Below are 17,952 nucleotides of genomic sequence, written 5' to 3'. Positions count from 1 at the left end.
GACAAGTTAAAGTGCGCAATACCGTTGGGCATTCGCTAATGGGTGCCGATTGCCTCTGAAGTCCGGGGGCCCTAAAATGAAAAGAAAAATCATCATGAGACAGAAACGACTATGCACTTACCTTGTCATGCACATAAAAAGACTGAATTTTATGTGCAGCATGTAGTCGTCGGCCAATGTTCCTCCCATCATCACCTCGCTGGCTGGTCAGCAACTTTTGAATCTGCATCTCCCCCCCCCCCCCCCGGAGTTCCCTGCTAAAGAGCTGCGAAGCTGGACCGACAATCAGGTCCGATTGTGTGGCGGCGTGGCCGACTGGGGTGATTTATCGAACCCTCTGGCGACCCTGACCTCGATCGGGCCCTCTCCGCGGCGGGGACGTGCCGCTGGGTCATCTGACTTCGGCCGGGTCGGAGACCTCGGATGTATGACATGACACATGCCGGACCTTAGACTCCCGCTTTGTGATTATATCAAAAAGTCTGAGGGTAATAAAACTTAACCTTTATTGAGCTTAAATGACGCGATGTTTTGTTTAAAAGTTCTTTCAGAAGAGGTGACCTGTCACACATCATAAAATCAAATTGCAGCCATTCACAGTCTTTGGTAGCTATTCACCAATTGAAACTTCAGAAGTCATTATTGGTCGACCGACCTTTCCGTCTTCTGTCAGACCGTGTATAATATCAAAATTATTTCTATCAGTCATCTGTATTGTTACCTACGTTCTACCCCCGGTTATGCTACCTCAAATCCTCTAGCTCATTTTTCAACGTCCACTCTAGCCCGCTATCCTATGATAGTGGCACGTGCCAGCGGCCAACCGGCCGTGCACAGAAGGAAATCAGATAGTCCACCAGTGAATAGAAACTGGGCACCGCTGGAACCGGCCTGGTTCGTGCACGGTACACGATACCAAGAGGCTGTTCTAAGCGGTGTCGCAAAATCGGTGCTAATGTCGACAGGTGACACGGCTGTGCCACTGACACGTCAGAGGTGTCAGACTGACACACTACCGTGTCATGTCATTGTCGGATTGACGATATGGCGCGCAGGGTCCATGTTTTCCGTCCTTTGCGTGGTGAAGACAAAAGTTGCGTGTGTGTAAAATGGTCTGATTACGAGATGAGTGATTTTGATTGAAATGTCAGGCATCGGCTTCGTTATTTCAGTGCTCGTCTTTGCACCTTTTAACCGCTCGCCCAGTACGCGTGCTAAATGTGTTTATTACACCTCGATTGAAATCAACCCTTCCAAACGACGAGCCGTCACTGCATAAGCTGATAATTTGCACCGAAGGACGCACTTGAACTTCAGTAAGCCCCTTGGAAGGCTGCACATCGCCACAATGACCTTGGCTGCGCTGACTCACTGAAGACCGTGCTGACCTAGAAAACTCCCTCTCTATGCTCCTGACATCCCCCCGCTGGCTTCCAGTTACTCCAACCGAATCCCTATCCGACTCTATCTCGTTAAACGGCGTCACGACGAGCTGAAATAATGGAACAGACAGGGCGTTAAACCAGATTAAATGAGCTGCTTAAGAGGCTCTCAATTGAGCGGTGAATGTGATGGTGTGAGGCGAGCATATTTGTGGCGTTCTAACTAAGCGAAGAGATGAGATGAATCTTGGATAATAAGAGCTGGATATAGGAGATAAGAGCGTTTAGGATACACGGAACACGGATATAGGAGAAAGGAATTGTAGAATTATGAAGAAGTGAGAGAAGCAGAAGAAAGAAAAAGTAGAAGCAGTGGAAAGAGGTAAAAGTGCCCAGTAAGAGGAGGCATTTTGAGCGCACAGGCATAGCTAGATTTTAGGCGTTGGTTGATTGGTTCGAGAAACTCTCAGCGAAGTCTGTAGAAGCTCATTTCACTCTTACTGACTGAACCATGAAGCGGAATCGTCCGAGTCCGGCTCGCACAGTTTAGTTTGGCACGTAGTTTGGCAGTCTCCCCGAGGCATGGCCGCGCTCGTATTATATAACTGATGGCTTTGGTCATGCATGGTTATCAATCTTGTCCAGGTCGTTCAGCTTTTAACGCGTCTCACGCAACCTAGAAGCATGCAGTTTAACAGTTTCTATTTTTGATTGCAAAAACATGATCTCATTTAGAAGAGCATTTTTATTGAGTGTCTCAGTTTGAGTTGAACAGTTTCAGTGTCACTACGTAGTCAATCACCTGACATGACGCGGTTACCATGCCGCTCAGGATACCATGCGCGGTCACTCCAAGCTAGTTTGGAGTGATTCGTATGTTCTTAGGTGCAGGAGGGTGCTGAATATCGTGTTAGTGACTCAGTGACTCATAGGGTGGCGATGAAATGAGGTCCGATTTCCTGCAATATTCGTTGGAATAGCTGGAGCTGGCGTCATAGTGTTTTGCAGTAGTTCAGCTGGTGTTATGATTTTCTGGCGATATGAATTATAAAATAGTCCGGCATATTGATAAACGAATATTTCCTACTCACAATTGACACTATGCATCTGAATTTGTCGTGAACGAGGAAAGGTTATAGATAAAGTTTTACCTGTACGGTGTCCTGTTTTTTCAAGGCATATTTCGACAATCAATTACTAACTTTTCTTTCTTCGGTAGACGGTAGCCCTGTTCTCGAAACATAACGGATCACTCACTAGTCACTTTTAGTATTCACCAATAGCTTGTTTTTCTATTACCACCTTTTGTCACCACTGGATAGCTAATTAAAAACGCAGCTCATTTGCTTTTTCGGCAGCGGTTGCGCTTCCAGGTTTGACGGAGCACTATGTGTAATCACTGTTCAGGCATAAATTACTGAACGCATTCGATCCATGGGACTCACTCGACCATATATAACGTCTCAACTTATGTTGTGGTTGCGGATATCCGACTTATTCAAATTAATGAGCACAGTAATGGATTTGGGTTGTAGAAACACCTCATGATCCTGATACTTTGTCTAACGTCCTATACTCCTAACGAATGCGGTGTAAGACCTTGTCATTACCTTGAATGAAGAAGTATTTGATGTCCTGAAACACCAGGACACAAAACCTATATAGTTATATACCTTTGAAAGAATGGTATAGGGGAAAGACCTATATCATTATTTCATTCTCTCATTCTATATCACTTGCATTGTTCTTCTGGGTATTCTCTTTCTCTAATATACCTAGAGGTGGATGGTTTCGCACACTTCGAGTGTCCTGTGTCATCTGGCTTTGTCCTACTCCAAGCTGAGATGTCCTACTCCAAGCTGAGAGACCGGTGCGGTTGAGACCTCTGTGTGCGTTCCTTTCCGTTCCCTCATTGTCTACTCAGTTGTGTAATGTCGCCTCTTCTATTGTGACCCGCGCCGCGACGGGGGACCATCAAAGCGTCCAAAACCGCAGCATCCAAAGTACGCAACATCCAAAACCGCAGCGTCCAAAGTACGCAACGTCCAAAATACGTCCAAAATCGGGTATATAGGGAGCATTCACAACGTCCAAAACCGAAACATCCAAAACCGCAACGTCCAAAAACGTATCATCCAAAAACGCAACATCCAAGGACGCATCATCCAAAGTACGCAACATCCAAAGTACGCAACATCCAAAGTACGCAACATCCAAAACCGTTAGGTTAGGTTAGGTTAGGCTAGGTTAGGTTAGGTTAGGTTTCCTTATCCCCGGTAGGCATAAATCAGTAGGTTAGGTTAGGTTAGGTTAGGTTAGGTTAGGTTAAATTGGGTTTCCTTATCCCCGGTAGGCAAAAATCAGTAGGTTAGGTTAGGTTAGGTTGGGTTAGGGATAGGCAAAAATCAGTAGGTTAGGTTAGGTTCGGTTAGGTTAGGTTAGGTTAGGTTAGGTTGGTTTTGGATGTTGCGTGCGGGGGACCATCAAAGCGTCCAAAACCGCAGCATCCAAAGTACGCAACATCCAAAACCGCAGCGTCCAAAGTACGCAACCTCCAAAATACGTCTAAAATCGGGTATATAGGGAGCATTCACAACGTCCAAAACCGAAACATCCAAAACCGCAACATCCAAAACGTATCATCCAAAAACGTAGCATCCAAGGACGCATCATCCAAAGTACGCAACGTCCAAAGTACGCAACATCCAAAGTACTCAACATCCAAAACCGTTAGGTTAGGTTAGGTTAGGCTAGGTTAGGTTAGGTTAGGTTTCCTTATCCCCGGTAGGCATAAATCAGTAGGTTAGGTTAGGTTAGGTTAGGTTAGGCTAGGTTAGGTTAGGTTAGGTTTCCTTATCCCCGGTAGGCATAAATCAGTAGGTTAGGTTAGGTTAGGTTAGGTAAGGTTAGGTTAGGTTAGGTAAGGTTAGGTTAGGTTGGGTTTCCTTATCCCCGGTAGGCGAAAATCAGTAGGTTAGGTTAGGTTAGGTTAGGTTAGGTTAGGGATAGGCAAAAATCATTAGGTTAGGTTAGGTTAGGTTAGGTTGGTTTTGGATGTTGCGTGCCTTGGACGTTGTGGTTTTGGAGGTTACGTACTTTGGATGTTGCGTCCTTGGATGTTGCGTTTTTTGGATGATACGTTTTTGGACGTTGCGGTTTTGGATGTTTCGGTTTTGGACTTTGTGAATGCCCCCTATAAACCCGATTTTGGACGTATTTTGGACGTTGCGTACTTTGGACGCTGCGGTTTTGGATGTTGCGTACTTTGGGTGCTGCGGTTTTGGACGCTTTGATACGGACCCCGCCGCGACCATGCTGCTCATGGAACCTAGCCACCTAATTGATGATCCCAGGTCAGACGGAGACCCACTAATCTAGCTAATTCGCCCACCGATCCTCCCGCGACGCGAAAGCTCGGTGATCGGCCCGACCGCGGTGACCTGACTGACCCGATACGACAGGGAGCTAATACAGCCGCGTTGTTAATGATCCCGGGAAACATCGAACGATGGCGAAGTTCGCTAGGTGTTGTTCGACCTGACACACTGCACGGGGATCGAAGAAGAATGAACTACTCCGATTGACGCGTGCCCTTCTCTCTGGGTGAAAATGTCGTCAGCTGCCGTATCAGTTCGTGCTACTCGTGGTCTTTCCAAGCGCTAATATCCGCTCATCATCTCGTGGGGCACACGTGTGGCGAGGAAGGCTGACGCGCCGACGCCGGTGAACTTGTATAGCTCCGAAATTCCATTGTAGACCAAGCGAGAAAGTGAGATGTCTCGGCGAGAACGCGGGTGACGAGCAGGGTTTCGTAATGCGGACCCGAAGAGGGTGATCGGGCGCGAATTGCACGTTAAATAATGCATCTCAGTGTCGGCACGGGAGTTTCGGCTCGGAAACAGGGCGGTGATACGGCTGAGATAGCCTCAGCGCGGGCGACTGCACGCCTCTACGCGGGTGACTGCCTACGTCAATCCAGTTTTCCATTTCACAGATGTTCTTAAGTCTCAGGTCCGAGGTGTCTGTCAGGTGTCTATCTTTGATGGAGACGAGCATGGGCATGTGATGTTGAATGCAACCATCACTTTGACACGATGGCTTGTTTGGGCCCTTACTTTTCTTTTTACCTTACCAATGGCAGTGCAGTTTTGCGAATAGCACCATGCAAACTTCATGTCCATTGTCCAGCAACGCCAGTTTTCCAAAGTACTCGCGGAGTCGTGGCTACTATCCATGTCTCAGGAGGCGCTTCTCTGCTAACTTGCCGGCAAACGCCGTAAGAACATGACTTCTCTCAACTCTCCTCTTAGAACTTCTTTGACTACATATCTTCTTCAGCTGCCACTTTCAGATGACCGTATTCAATGGTTGTTGAATGGGACGATGGTCTGTGCAAACTGGGCCACTTCTTAGAGCGCTCAGCGGTGTTTTGAACTATGTGCGCGGGTCAAGTTTTTATGCGGGCGGCCCACAAGGACGGCCCAGTCAACGCTAATGGATTTTTAACGACGAACCACCTTGGTCGCTCCTTCGCGGGATGGATAGTGCCGCCGCTGCTGGTGCGGGTTGGTGTCGAGAGCCTCATGGACCAGAGGTGACCTCTTCCATAAACTCGTCATTGCGGCAGTAATGCGTGCTCCTCGCGAAAGCCATTTCATGTCTCTCATCTCCTCTGTTGCTTGTCGATGTCTACTCGTCTCCGACTACTTCCAGAAAGGAAACGTCTGACATCTACCATATGGGCTGTTCGCTGATTGAAAACAAATAGCACCTGGCGGCCAATCATGTGTTCGCTCACCAGCCAATGCCTTGAGGCTTTTTTCCCGACTGTCGCTTGCATCACTTCCATGATTATGGCTGGCGGTAAATGTGCTACGTAGTCAAGGCACGCCGCAAAGTGTTAGAAAGGCCGCACTCGCTCGCTCTTCACTATTAATTACCGAACTGGCATGGTGTAATTACCCGGTGGGGAGGGGAAGGTCGCTGAAGATGGGGAGGGGGTTCTAGAGGCTGGGTGACCCGGGGAGGTTTTGCCAGACAGACGAAGGAGATTTGGGAAGATATCTCGACGGGTCATCTGAGTGGAGAGAATGTGATAGGTAATGTGGTTTCTTGGATGCGAGTATGGCGTAAGATGGGTGGTAATTTGTGACACGTCGACTGATTGTTTTAATTAGATTGCGCTCCTGTTTCTATACAGTTCATCGCAAAAATGATTTGATGTCGCTTCTCTTTCCAGTTAGCTGGGAACTTTGTGTCGCTTACTATGTCGCCTGACCGGTAGAAAGTGTTGAAAGTTTCAAAGGCCGATGGGAAGAACCCTATTGGATATCTGCGTGCCGCAATTAGCATAAAGCTTCGTGGGATAATTGGTGCGAATTGATTGTTAGATAAGTGCTACATGTGCGCGGGTTTTATTGGACGATATCAAGTATCTCGATCACTATACACAACATCGGTTTCTGTGAATCCTCTTCTGTAGAACAGATTCATTTTGCTGGAACTCAGCACAAGAATCATCAATTACAACTGAATATGCCAAGGGAGTCTCCAATAGTAATTTAATATTAACTCCGCGGTTGCCGCAATGACACCCTCATTCCGCATTCGTTGGAAGTAATTCCTTGGCCGAACGTTGTGTTGTGAAACGCTTTCCACCAGCGGCAATTACATTCGGTTAGAGGCGTCGGTGATGAGAGGACTTCTGAAGACCACTGATGAAGTCATCACTGGTACTAATATGTGTCAAACACCTACAAATGTCTGTCGAATAATTATCACTGGGACGACTCCTAATTTGCGATAGGTGACGTAAAAGGTGTGGTGTAGAGAGGTGCGTCGTAATTGACAAGGCGAGAGCCATCAGAGATTCGACAGCTTGCTTTATTGTTCGATTGTTTCGGCTCGATCTTAAATAACGCGTTCAGCTGCGATTGATTTACCTAATTAGGTTGATTTGTGACACGTTTGATTGTTATTTTCACATCAGTTGGGTATGTTTCTTAACTGATTCGCGGCCCTCTCTCCGTGTTCGTGAATTAATTGGAAACTTTAAGCCATTTGCAATGTATCTTCAACCTATGGATGACGCTGACAGATCAGCTGATCATTGAGAGCCAGGGCGAACGGGCCTATCCAGTATCTTCTGTCCACTCAGTGTCCACTGCCGTCATAAGGGGAAAGGTCAGAACCGGGGCCTCGCCTTGGCAGGTCAGATAGCGACCTGCCTAGATGCACGACAGATGCTGTGGGACCACATGTCGCACAATAGGAGCGTGCTCAGCTTCATTGAGGTCGTCCAGTCATCATTGATCATGCCGAAGTGACCTGGCGCACGGCCCTCGCTGGCTGGAGCAGTACTGCACCTCTCACTGATGATTGATGGCTCTCTGAGGCTGCACTTAATATCCAGCGCCGTACTGCAATCATGCATGAATGACAATGCATCGCGGAGGGATGTTTCATGGGAACAAAACATATGTCGGCAATGTAATACCTTGTTATTTTAATAACCCATCATCTGCTATGAGGTGACCGAGAGTGCCCCATTATGCAATGCCCTGCACACTGGGTTACGTTTCACCTTACATTAGCAGCTAGCGCAAAATTATAAGAATAAAAAATACGAAGCACATTGTCATAAGCGAAAGAATGGCCCTAAACTCCAGCAGTTTCCAGCATTACATGTAGCGTTTCGCTGCCTCAAGTAACCGTTAAACACTGATTACCTGCTGATAGAATCTACACAGCCTGGCGAGTATCGCCTCGCAACGGCCAAGCAAGTACGAAGAATTAGAGACAATGCGCGGACACGGTGGCTCGCTATTAGGGCAACTCTAATCAGCGGGACAATCAACGGTGACCACTAGCGTTGAACTGCACCCTCAGAAGCAGACGACGGACAAAACGTGTACTTTTTACCAACCGGGAAAACGGTGTATTGAAATGTCTGAATTTTATATTAATGGCTGCGATAATTTCGCATATGCCATCCAGAATTACCGTGATGACAGTTGTAGACTGCATAAAAATCATAATAATGCTCCTCTACTAAATTTTTCTACCGTTCGTCGTGAAAGCATTGCTCTCTTTCCTTAGCATCAACTCTAAAACCATCCGCCGTTCCTGTACCCTTTTTGTGCACTCAGTGTTTGCACAAACGCCCACAAATCTAAACCGGCATCTCGGAGCGAGCGTGGCACGCGGTACGGTTCCGACTTTGACGTTCGCCTTCCGCCCGCCGCACAGTCTGGCTTGTGCAATCCTCTGTGCATTTATTTTTGTGCGTTCGCCGGTCGGTCGTTGGTCTGTCTAGCCGCTCTGCATTGCTCTGCAGTGACAATGTTGTGGTATACTAGCAGGGCAGAGGGCAGTGTCGGGCTGAAGGGCGAGTGACGAAGTGCAAAGTGTCGCAGGGAGGGTGAGAGGCGTGGCCGGTGTGAGTGCTGAAGCTGAGAGAGAATCAGGACGATCGGTGGTTGTCAAGAACGTGTTTGATAAAAGTGCACGCATCGTGAGCCTGGAGGGCAGACTAGTCTTTGCTTATCGAAACAGATGGATTGCCTCTGTTTACGGAGTGCAAGGATACGTGTGAAAGATTAAGGATACGAGCAAATGTTTGAAGACTTAATTGGGTGCACCTCAAAACGTGGAGCTATTCCGGTCGTGTACTAAGGAGCGCACATTCGTGACGTGTGCATATTGAACATTTTCAGCGCGGAGTATTTGGAAGCCGATGTGACACTTGGAATCGCTGTGATGGTGGGATATTTTGACATATAATCTCCGTGAAAAAATGAGGACGTTGGAAAGACAACGCTCATTGAATCATCACACGTGATGAAAAAATGTGTTTTGTTCGATTTGACTGAGATTGAGCTCAAGACGGGTCGCCAGTTATAGCCCGGTGGGGCTGTGTCCTCTGGAATCGCCCCCCCCCCCCCAAATCCTCGAACTCCACCTCGATACCCGTCGTCCCATCTCAGCGACATCTCTGTACCCCGTCGGCCACCCGCAGTCCCAGCTCACGTCCCCGTCCAGCTGACACCTGGACTGACCCGACGCCAGTGACCCTGGCGACCCTGCTGGCACCGCTGACGTGGCGCCGACCCTCCACTGACCCAGTGTCGAGCGGCGAGCCGGCGTCCTCCGGCCCACCGGCGCCCAGTCGTCGCTAGAAAGTGGTGCCGCCACCACCCGAGTCGCCGCCTTCTGCTGCGCGCACGCGTAGCCCAGCGCACACGGCGCTTGTCGCGCGACGCTCGGCGAGAGTTTTTGGTGGCGCGTCGCGCGCCAGTGGTTTTTGCGCTTTTTGTGGTAACGACAAAGCCGTGTTTTAATTAGGATAAAGGATTGATCTCTTGTGCAACGGCTGGGTTGTGGAACGCGAGGACTGCAGTTGGCGTCGAGACGTTGAAGTGCGCGCAGTGTGGTGTGCGTGTGGTGAAGGACGGCTTAGCTGTCTAGGAGCCGGGTCATGCCATTACCGATCGGCGCCTGGTCCAGGACGAGCTGACCGCCCGAGTGGTGGTTGTGGCACTGGCGGCTCGTCGCTAGCCGGGACACAGGCACGTCGGCAGACAGTGCGGCGGAAGGAACTGTGATAACGGAAACGGGGCGGATTCGTCGGGCCAGAACGAGTCCTGTGCGTCCGTTGCCGGCGCTCAGGCCGGCAGGCTAAGGTCGAGAGCTCTCTGTCCACCTTTTGCCAATCTGACTGACATCGCTCGGTGTTCCACCTGTGGTCGTGGTCGACTGTGGTCGCGACCTGCGGTCGCATCCTGTCGCCATGGTGAAGGGCAAGACGAAGGGAGTTGCCACGAAGGCGGCAGTCCTGGAGCCGGACATTCACTACGCAGAGGAGGCGGATCCTCGCTCTCCGAATCTTCCGGAGCCGCGTGTGCGCTGTGATCCGTCGTCGCCTCCGGCAGAGGTCAGGTCACAGGTGAGGTCAGTGCGTCGGACGCCCAGGAAACGTTGTCGACGCTCTGATGTCAGTCGTCGATCACCTGTGATTTCGTCGGCATCTTCTGCATCTTCACCAGCAACTCCTACAGTTCCCATGAGTTTGGACTCTGTGCAAGCATCAACAACACACACAGTAGCATCGCCGGGAAGGACAGTCTCGGGAGTGATACCATCATCCTCATCATCATTGCCAACTGCTTCTTCATCGTCACCTCAGGCATTAGTGACGCCCTCGAACTCGAACGTTGCCCCAACGCCTTCTGTGCGAGTGAAGGCTGAACCTATGTCTGATACAGACGAGTGTCCAGTGCGAGTGAAGCAAGAACCTGACGAGTGTTCTGTGCGAGTGAAGTCAGACCCTGACGCGCCGCCACCTCCTCCGGCGCGCGCCCAAAAGCGACGCTCCGGTTCCCCGCCGAGGGACGAACAGGATGTCCCGTGGTGGCAGGAGCCCATCACTGCCAGCATGTCCATAGGAGGGCTGACTTTCCTTCAGACCGGTAAGGATGTGGATGGCATTGGTGGTCGTAAAAGGGGAACTGGGTCATGTTCCTTTGATATTTTACCTCATGCTATCCAAAAAGAGGGCGGATCGAAGCATCTAAATATGGAAACGATTGGGGTAGTTAAGCTGTAAATCATATGCATGGTAAAAACTCTAGTGTCCAAAGTCGCGTCTTGGCAGAAAGAGAGCCTACTCGTATATGGTTCAATCAGACTTGTGGAATCAAACAATGTAACTGTATAACCTTGTAGCTGCCTCCGTCATCTTTCCGGATGTTTAAAACGCCGTTCTCGGTTTGTTGTTAATTTCTCTCATTTCAATCAAAGATGGGTTATTTTATAGTTTTTTTTATTTTTGCCATCTAACTGCTTGCAATCATAGCCGGTTATTGAGACTAAGTTCAGTCGGAGATCATAAGGTCAGACTGCGTCCATTGTTCTTGAAATACTGCCAGAACCTCCAGGTCGCGGGTCTCTTTCGCCTGGCTTTCGACATGTAGAAAGCATCGCCGATTTTCTCCTGTGCTCGCGCCGTCTATTACACGTGCTTCGGGTCGGTACGAGAGTGAAGGGAAAATGGCACAACATTATCTACGGATCCGTCGATGGGGCGAATTCCTTTAGTGCTCCCATAGTGGTCATCCCTAGCGTTCCCGCACCACATTTTGTGCCGCTGGGCTTAGCAGCTCGTGAACTACGTGGGCTCAGCCGTTCTCCTAAATATTAGTTATTTGATGAAGTATCATAGTTGCGTCCCAGGTTTGAGTATCAGTATTACAATGAAACATGTATCAACGGTCGCCATGCATTTATTTCCAATCTGCTTCCCTGGTTTTCTTCTGCAAGTTACCTGTTTCACGAATTTATCTCTGAACTGACTATGCTGTCACCGAGCACTCTTCTGCGTAGTTTCTGCCACGTAGTTTCCGTAGTTTTCGCTCCAAGAAGTCCTCCCTGCACCGGTGTATTCCTGCACCCTCCATAGCGACGGACTGCGGCCGTAGCGATACAGAGATACGGTGGTCGGCCTTCCGGTACCGCTGCTGCGCTGGCTTCCTGTCCACAGAAGCGGGGGTGGCTGACGCCACGTCAGGGTGCACCGCTGAGGTCGTAGGAACACGCCCTGTGAACCGGGCTTCGTCCTGTCGTGAGGGGTGGGGAGCGCCGGCTGCTCGAAGGCGGGGCGCACTTTGGAAGCGAGCGGAGCTGCTACAGGATGAGATTTGAGCAGGAATAACTAGTATCGCCCACTTGCAGGTACAATAATGGCATGCATTGGAAGTTGAAACGGTCTTGGCTTACTGATCACGTGATTGTTATAAAATCTGTGTGCAGGGATTTTAAGGAATTATGGGCGCTGATCATTGATGAAGTTCGACCGCCCTGAAACCTAAATTCATCAGCGGATTATGTGGTCTTAATGATTGATGCATGCGTGCGTATCAGACTTATGCACGAGGCCGTTCAATTTTAGCTGGGCGTCAAATACTTGTCTTGGGCTTCAGATAATCCCATATCATCATTTGAGCAACGCTATTGCTACCAAGTGATGGACCCAAATGCTCACTCATGCCCTTGCCACATAACTCGTAATGCACTGGGCGCTACTATGTAGTTTTATTTCGTTTGGTACCGGCACTGAACCTGATCTGTTGTTGCCTTCGTCAGCGGCTCATTGTTAGCTCCCGGCCCTCTAAAGTGCCGCCGAGACACTGGGTGTAACTCAGAAGCCAACCCTGTCCGACCGCCTCACTAAGTTTCATCGCCTAGCCTCACGCGATATTCACACCACCGCGGGCGAGCGGCAAGTTAGCACAGCAGCCCATCAGTTCAATCTGATGAATCTACGCTATCTGATGAAAATCCCCATCGATTCTATCTCCAAATCAGCCACAGGTCTGCAGCTGTTCGCCCATAGCTTTTAAACCCCAATCATAATTCGCGATCTTTGGAGTATCCTCAGGGTGTGCCGCTACTAATCAAAGCGTTACGCCTCGACTTTGCAGCAGTGTTGACCAGGGGTGATGCCTGGGGCACCCGGTCAGTGGAGCCAACCGATGCCGTTGACGTGCCTTGCCAACGGCCCAGCAGCGACCTTGCGAGGCGAGAAAGTGGTTCGTACGTGACGGAGCGAGCGGCCTGTCATTCTTTAGGTTGGCGCATATGTGTGAGAGGCAGGTCGCTCGCTGGGGCGGGCGGCGCGCGCCCGGGCTGAGGTGTGCATAGCGGGCTATTGTTGCTAAGGGAACGGCTGTCACGATCAGGGTGGAGGGATGAATGACGGGTTTGTGACGTCATGTGTTTGGATGTGACGTCACGTGAGGCAGCTGTGGAGAAGCGGGATTTTACACCGAGAATCGGCGGTCATGGCCGCACTTCGCGACTTCTACATTTTATTACAAGGCACGATGTTTTCATTAGCAAGCAGTGTCGTCTATCAATATTGATGAAATCGTCAGTATATTTAAGCAAATCAACAAGTCATAGACAGATGAGCGTGGGGTACCAATATGCATAATTGGCAGCTTAACTGAACACACAAGACAGATGCAAAACATTCAACATGTTTAGTGCACTAAGCCCTAGACAAATGTCGTCAGCGGTGTCACTTCGTCGCCACTCGGGTAACAAATTAGACGTGCTCGGCAAATTGACGCTAAACACGTAATCGATGCAAATAGCTTGAAGGCAGAGGCAGGTTGCAAAGCTGTGAAGCTGTGGAGAGCTTAATTTCATGCAGAGACTAGCAGTCGCTGACAGGACAGGCGACAGCTGAATGGAAATCAATGGACGAGTGCTTCTGAGCTTAGATGCGAAGACAGGCCGAATACTTTTCTTTTTTGAAGATTGAGATAGACAATAAACGTGTGTCATGTGAAATGTTTCGGAGCCATTTCATTAAACAGAGATTTGCTTCGCCTTACGAAATTTGTGAGCTCCATGCATTTATAATTTACATGCAAATACCTCTGTTCTATTTATTGACACAATATTTATCTGTCTGTCTTCCGATCGAAGTCTGTCTTCCGAAGTTTTCTTCTTGATACACGCGGTAAAAGGCCGTCTTAACTTCTAACCGTCTTCGAACTGCTTTGAATCCCCGGCCATTACTAGCTTTCTGACCTGGCAGTTGTCGTCAAGCCACGCCCTCGACCCGCATGATCCCAATGACCTCATTAACGTAGTTAGCTCCAGATTCCGGCCCTGATTTCGGCTGCTTAGCGGGCCATTCTCGAGACACGCGTGCATTAAGTGCACAACGGACGCACGTCGAGCACAGACGTGTGAACAGAGGGAACGTGATGACAGGGTTACACCCATCGGGCACGAAGGTCATTGCACGTGACCGACCAGTTTGCTAGTTAGCACTCGGAAGTCTGTTAATTTTCGCTGGTGATGGTGGTAGCCTTGACTGATTTGGCAACGAGGCTGATTTTTTTCTGATGTAATTATCGTGTGGTGGGTGTAGCTGGCAGTACCTTGTACGATGCCCATACTAACTTGACAATGATAGGCGGCTTCTGTAAACTAGAGATGATCTTCCTTCAATTACCTTCTGGTTTGCGGCCATGGCCGGATGGCTAAGAGTGCTTACGCCGAAAAATGAACGATATTCTCAGCTGAAAATGAAATCTGGCGACGAAATCAAATTTATACGGAACTTCGTCTGTGTTATTGTGCAGCTCTTCTCAGTTCTGACGCATGGCTTGCTGCAGTTCCACTGTCCTCTGTCGAATGTTTCATCCTACCTTGGAGTCTTTGGTGGACGCTGTAGCTGCTCACAGTTCTGATATATCTCAACCCCAACCGTTGCACGGCTCTCTCCTCATGTAGCACGCCTCTCGGTTCCTTTTTCTCCGCACTGAATACACTGATGTTCGTGCGATGGATGTAGCTTGATTGTACCCTGCTCTCACCAGAGACTCTGCAATCTGCATTGCAGGCATGTCTGCCGCCATAGCGGTGGAGCTGTGCGCCGTGATCTTTATGGTGGCCACTGATCTGCTTTTGCTAAAGGACGTGCCTTAGTTGAATGCTACTCAGAAAAGCATGTCTCATGCGTGACAACGCTGTCCTATCCTTTTCACGTAGGTATTATTTCGAGACTAGCACCGGACAATACTATTAGAGTCAGTCAACCTCTTTGTGTCCCCTGTTGCTAAGCGTGACACTTCTACAGTGCATTACTGATAATGGTGTTGGCTGTGCATTTATTCGTGCCCTGAGGGAATCCTGCTAGAGTTCCGCAACCCCAGTGATCTAAACTCAGTGTAAGCTCGCCAATAGATGACGGGCGATGCTCGCGTGCATTGGAGCCATCGCTCAAAAAGGGACTACACTTACGATGGACACGTGTGCCAATAGAGAGAAATATAATAGCTGGCTATTTTTGTAATATTTTGTAACTAAGATTTATGTGGGGAGATACTTACTCTACAATGTAAAGAATTAAGTTCGGATAGGAACATCATGAGTTAATAATTATATCTTTGACTGACATGAATATGATTTATGTGAGTTGATGATATGGATTCTGAGTCTTCACGACCTCCCTGGGCCGTTTAAATACTGACCTATCTCTCTGAAGGTCACTTTACCGCCTGAAGATTTTTCCAACACCGTACCAATCCACACATGTGTCATAACATATTACGGACGAGAGTTGGCCTTCGTCTCCGATACATTACTGGTGACCTTGGTGGTATCAGTTAGATGTTCGGATCACGTCAAAACGCTGCTAGTGACCAATTAAACACAGCGGGGTCACAGCCGAGGGCACAGCGGGGTCACCGAAGGCGGCAGGGTCAGTCCGATTACAAACAGCCTGACGATGATATTCCGTATTATACGGAATATTTTATTTTGATTTTTTACGCTATTTTGAAATAACGTGGTTTTTATCGGTCATAAAATGTCATGTCTGCGCCTTAATGTTGGTCTCTTTTGTCTAATGTCAACCATTCTAACCGAGTACCACTGCCAAAAAGTCCATAGTTGAAAGTCTGTCAGGATGGGTTGGAGAACATTTTACCGCAGCACCCGTGGGCTTCTACAGGCTTTTTACATTCGAAACGTCGAATTCACCGCCTTCTTTACACCGTCTCAAGCCTCTGTTCACTGTTATTTTACGACGATATAAATTCAGCGCGTCAAGCCATCAAATGTTTTGTTATTTAATCCGTTCATAGGACGGCGTATCACTTCTGTTGCAACTGTTATTCGTACGTGGCAAGTCGCTGGTGGTCTCGCAAACGGTATTTCACTGCGTTAGCTAGCATAGTTACCATTACGCTATGGCAGTTGCTATAGTGGAATACCATATTTGCCTGTTATTTCGTCAACAGTTGACAGCGCTGTTGCGAGCCAATTGATCAATCACTAAGGTGAACAGGATCGACCGACGAGGGTCATGCCTAGAGTGTTCGGGGACCGAGAATGCTGTGTGATATTGTCTGGTGAGCAGCTGGTCACCTCTATCTCTTGAGGAACATAGCTTAGTAGAAAGGTTGAAACGTTTGACTAAATTGGTTTTTGGTTTTGGCGTGAAATCATTAATCAAGGAATGTTGGTATGCTATCAAACTTTGGGATAAATCAGCTGTGTTACTGTTGGCTAGGGATAGGCTGGTCGGGCTGAACGCTGTCACCTGGTCCCACCTCGCAACTCGCGCAACTCGCCTCGGATGCCGTCGTCTCCAACCACAAAAACCGCCTTCCAACCGGCGGAATGATGACGTCATATTCCGGCGATCCGTCATCACCGGTGACCGCGTCGGATGTGTGCCCTTTTTGCACGCCACTCTCTCCGCCTCCGGCCGCACGGCAACGCCCGGTCGCATTAGCCACGCGCAAAAAGGACTCACGTTTTTCGGACATGTCTCATGTTGATGCGATAGTTCATTAGTGAATGACTGTGGTGCCGCCTAGCTAAGGGTTTGACATTGGCCAGGCACGGGTTGCGGTGACATTAATTAGAGGGTGTTTTATGCGCGCAGGCAGTAGTGTGGATTATTTCGAAATGATGCATAGGATTATAGGTATATGCGTAGAACGATGTGCCGCAATGCCTAAAGCCGTCATAAAACGTATTTTGCATTGTGTTGTGTGTGATATCACCAACCACACTTGGACCTTAAGTGGAATCTCAAGGAATAATTGTTGCAAAATGGAACCGTATGCAAAAAAAGCACGGTCACCTACTTCGTTACCGTCGTGTTCAACAAGTCCCAGGAGTCGTTGGACATGATTCTTCATCTCTGCCACAGGTATGCTGCTTGGGTTATACCTCTCTCTAAAAGGGGTATGTTGAACTAATTCTTACAAGCCCAGCAAATATGCGTCCCACCGTTTGAACCCACGAGGTGCCTGTCTCAGCAGCCAAACTCAAGCTCGTAGGTGTAAGCCGTTGGGTGGATCGCCCTGCTACTTTCAGATGTTCTGGGCGAACCATCTTTCTCTCTTCAAATCACCACAGTACGTGGTCGTCAGACACGATTTTCGCCGGAGCAGCTCCTTTATCTTTTGATTACAAGTGAAAAACGGCCATTGTTTATGGTAGCTGCTAAATGGATTAGGTCATTAGGTATCGCTGCTTGGTGAGGGCTCTGCTGAAGATGATGTAACTGTGCGTGACAGGCGGCCCGGGGGGCTAACATCAATGGGTCAACTCCTGGGTACTCCTGGGTATCGGTTGGGTCCCACTGAATCTGGAAGTAGCTGCTGACCGGCTACTACATTTGAGAGCAGCTGCTCTAAGACCTATCATTAATCGATATAAATGATAGACATATTTTTGTTGTATCTTTTTTATATCTGTATGTTACGATTTTCCATGTGATGTTGTCCATGTTATTTGTTAAGACCTTTCTTGGTGATATCTTTAGATATTCTTCGATGTCTAGACTGCCAGCTGCACCCGAAACCATTAACCCGCGCCCAGATGGGGTCTGCCGAGCAACGCGGTCTGATGGGGGGGGGGGCCATTTTGGCCCCCCCCCCTCAGATCTCGAGAACCACGCAACATAGCGACAAGCGGTAAACGGTGTTGGATAGCCCCAACGGGGAACTACCTTGTGACCCAATTTCATTGACCTCGGTCA

At 48.8% G+C, this 17,952-nt stretch overlaps 1 protein-coding gene across 3 annotated transcripts in view; it reads left to right on the top strand.

Annotated features, from left to right (window-relative positions):
• Positions 1–17,952, top strand: part of LOC122388526 (putative mediator of RNA polymerase II transcription subunit 12) — an 87,733-nt gene that overhangs the window by 43,493 nt on the left and 26,288 nt on the right. Inside the window, exon 1 of one of the 3 annotated variants that reach the window (XM_043379708.1) lies at positions 9,553–10,849. The exons of the other annotated variants lie outside the window; for them this stretch is intronic. Within the exon in view, the coding sequence (XP_043235643.1) occupies positions 10,171–10,849 (679 nt within the window). The 5' untranslated portion in view covers positions 9,553–10,170. Of the gene's footprint in view, positions 1–9,552; positions 10,850–17,952 lie in introns of those variants that run through there. 3 annotated transcript variants of the gene reach the window in all.

The sequence above is a fragment of the Amphibalanus amphitrite genome, unplaced genomic scaffold, assembly GCF_019059575.1.
Source record: "Amphibalanus amphitrite isolate SeventyFive unplaced genomic scaffold, NRLGWU_Aamphi_draft 000326F_arrow, whole genome shotgun sequence".
Taxonomy (NCBI): Eukaryota; Metazoa; Arthropoda; class Thecostraca; order Balanomorpha; family Balanidae; genus Amphibalanus; species Amphibalanus amphitrite.
The sequence above is the reverse complement of the archived record's forward strand: the minus strand, read 5'-3'. Positions and strand labels throughout refer to the sequence as shown.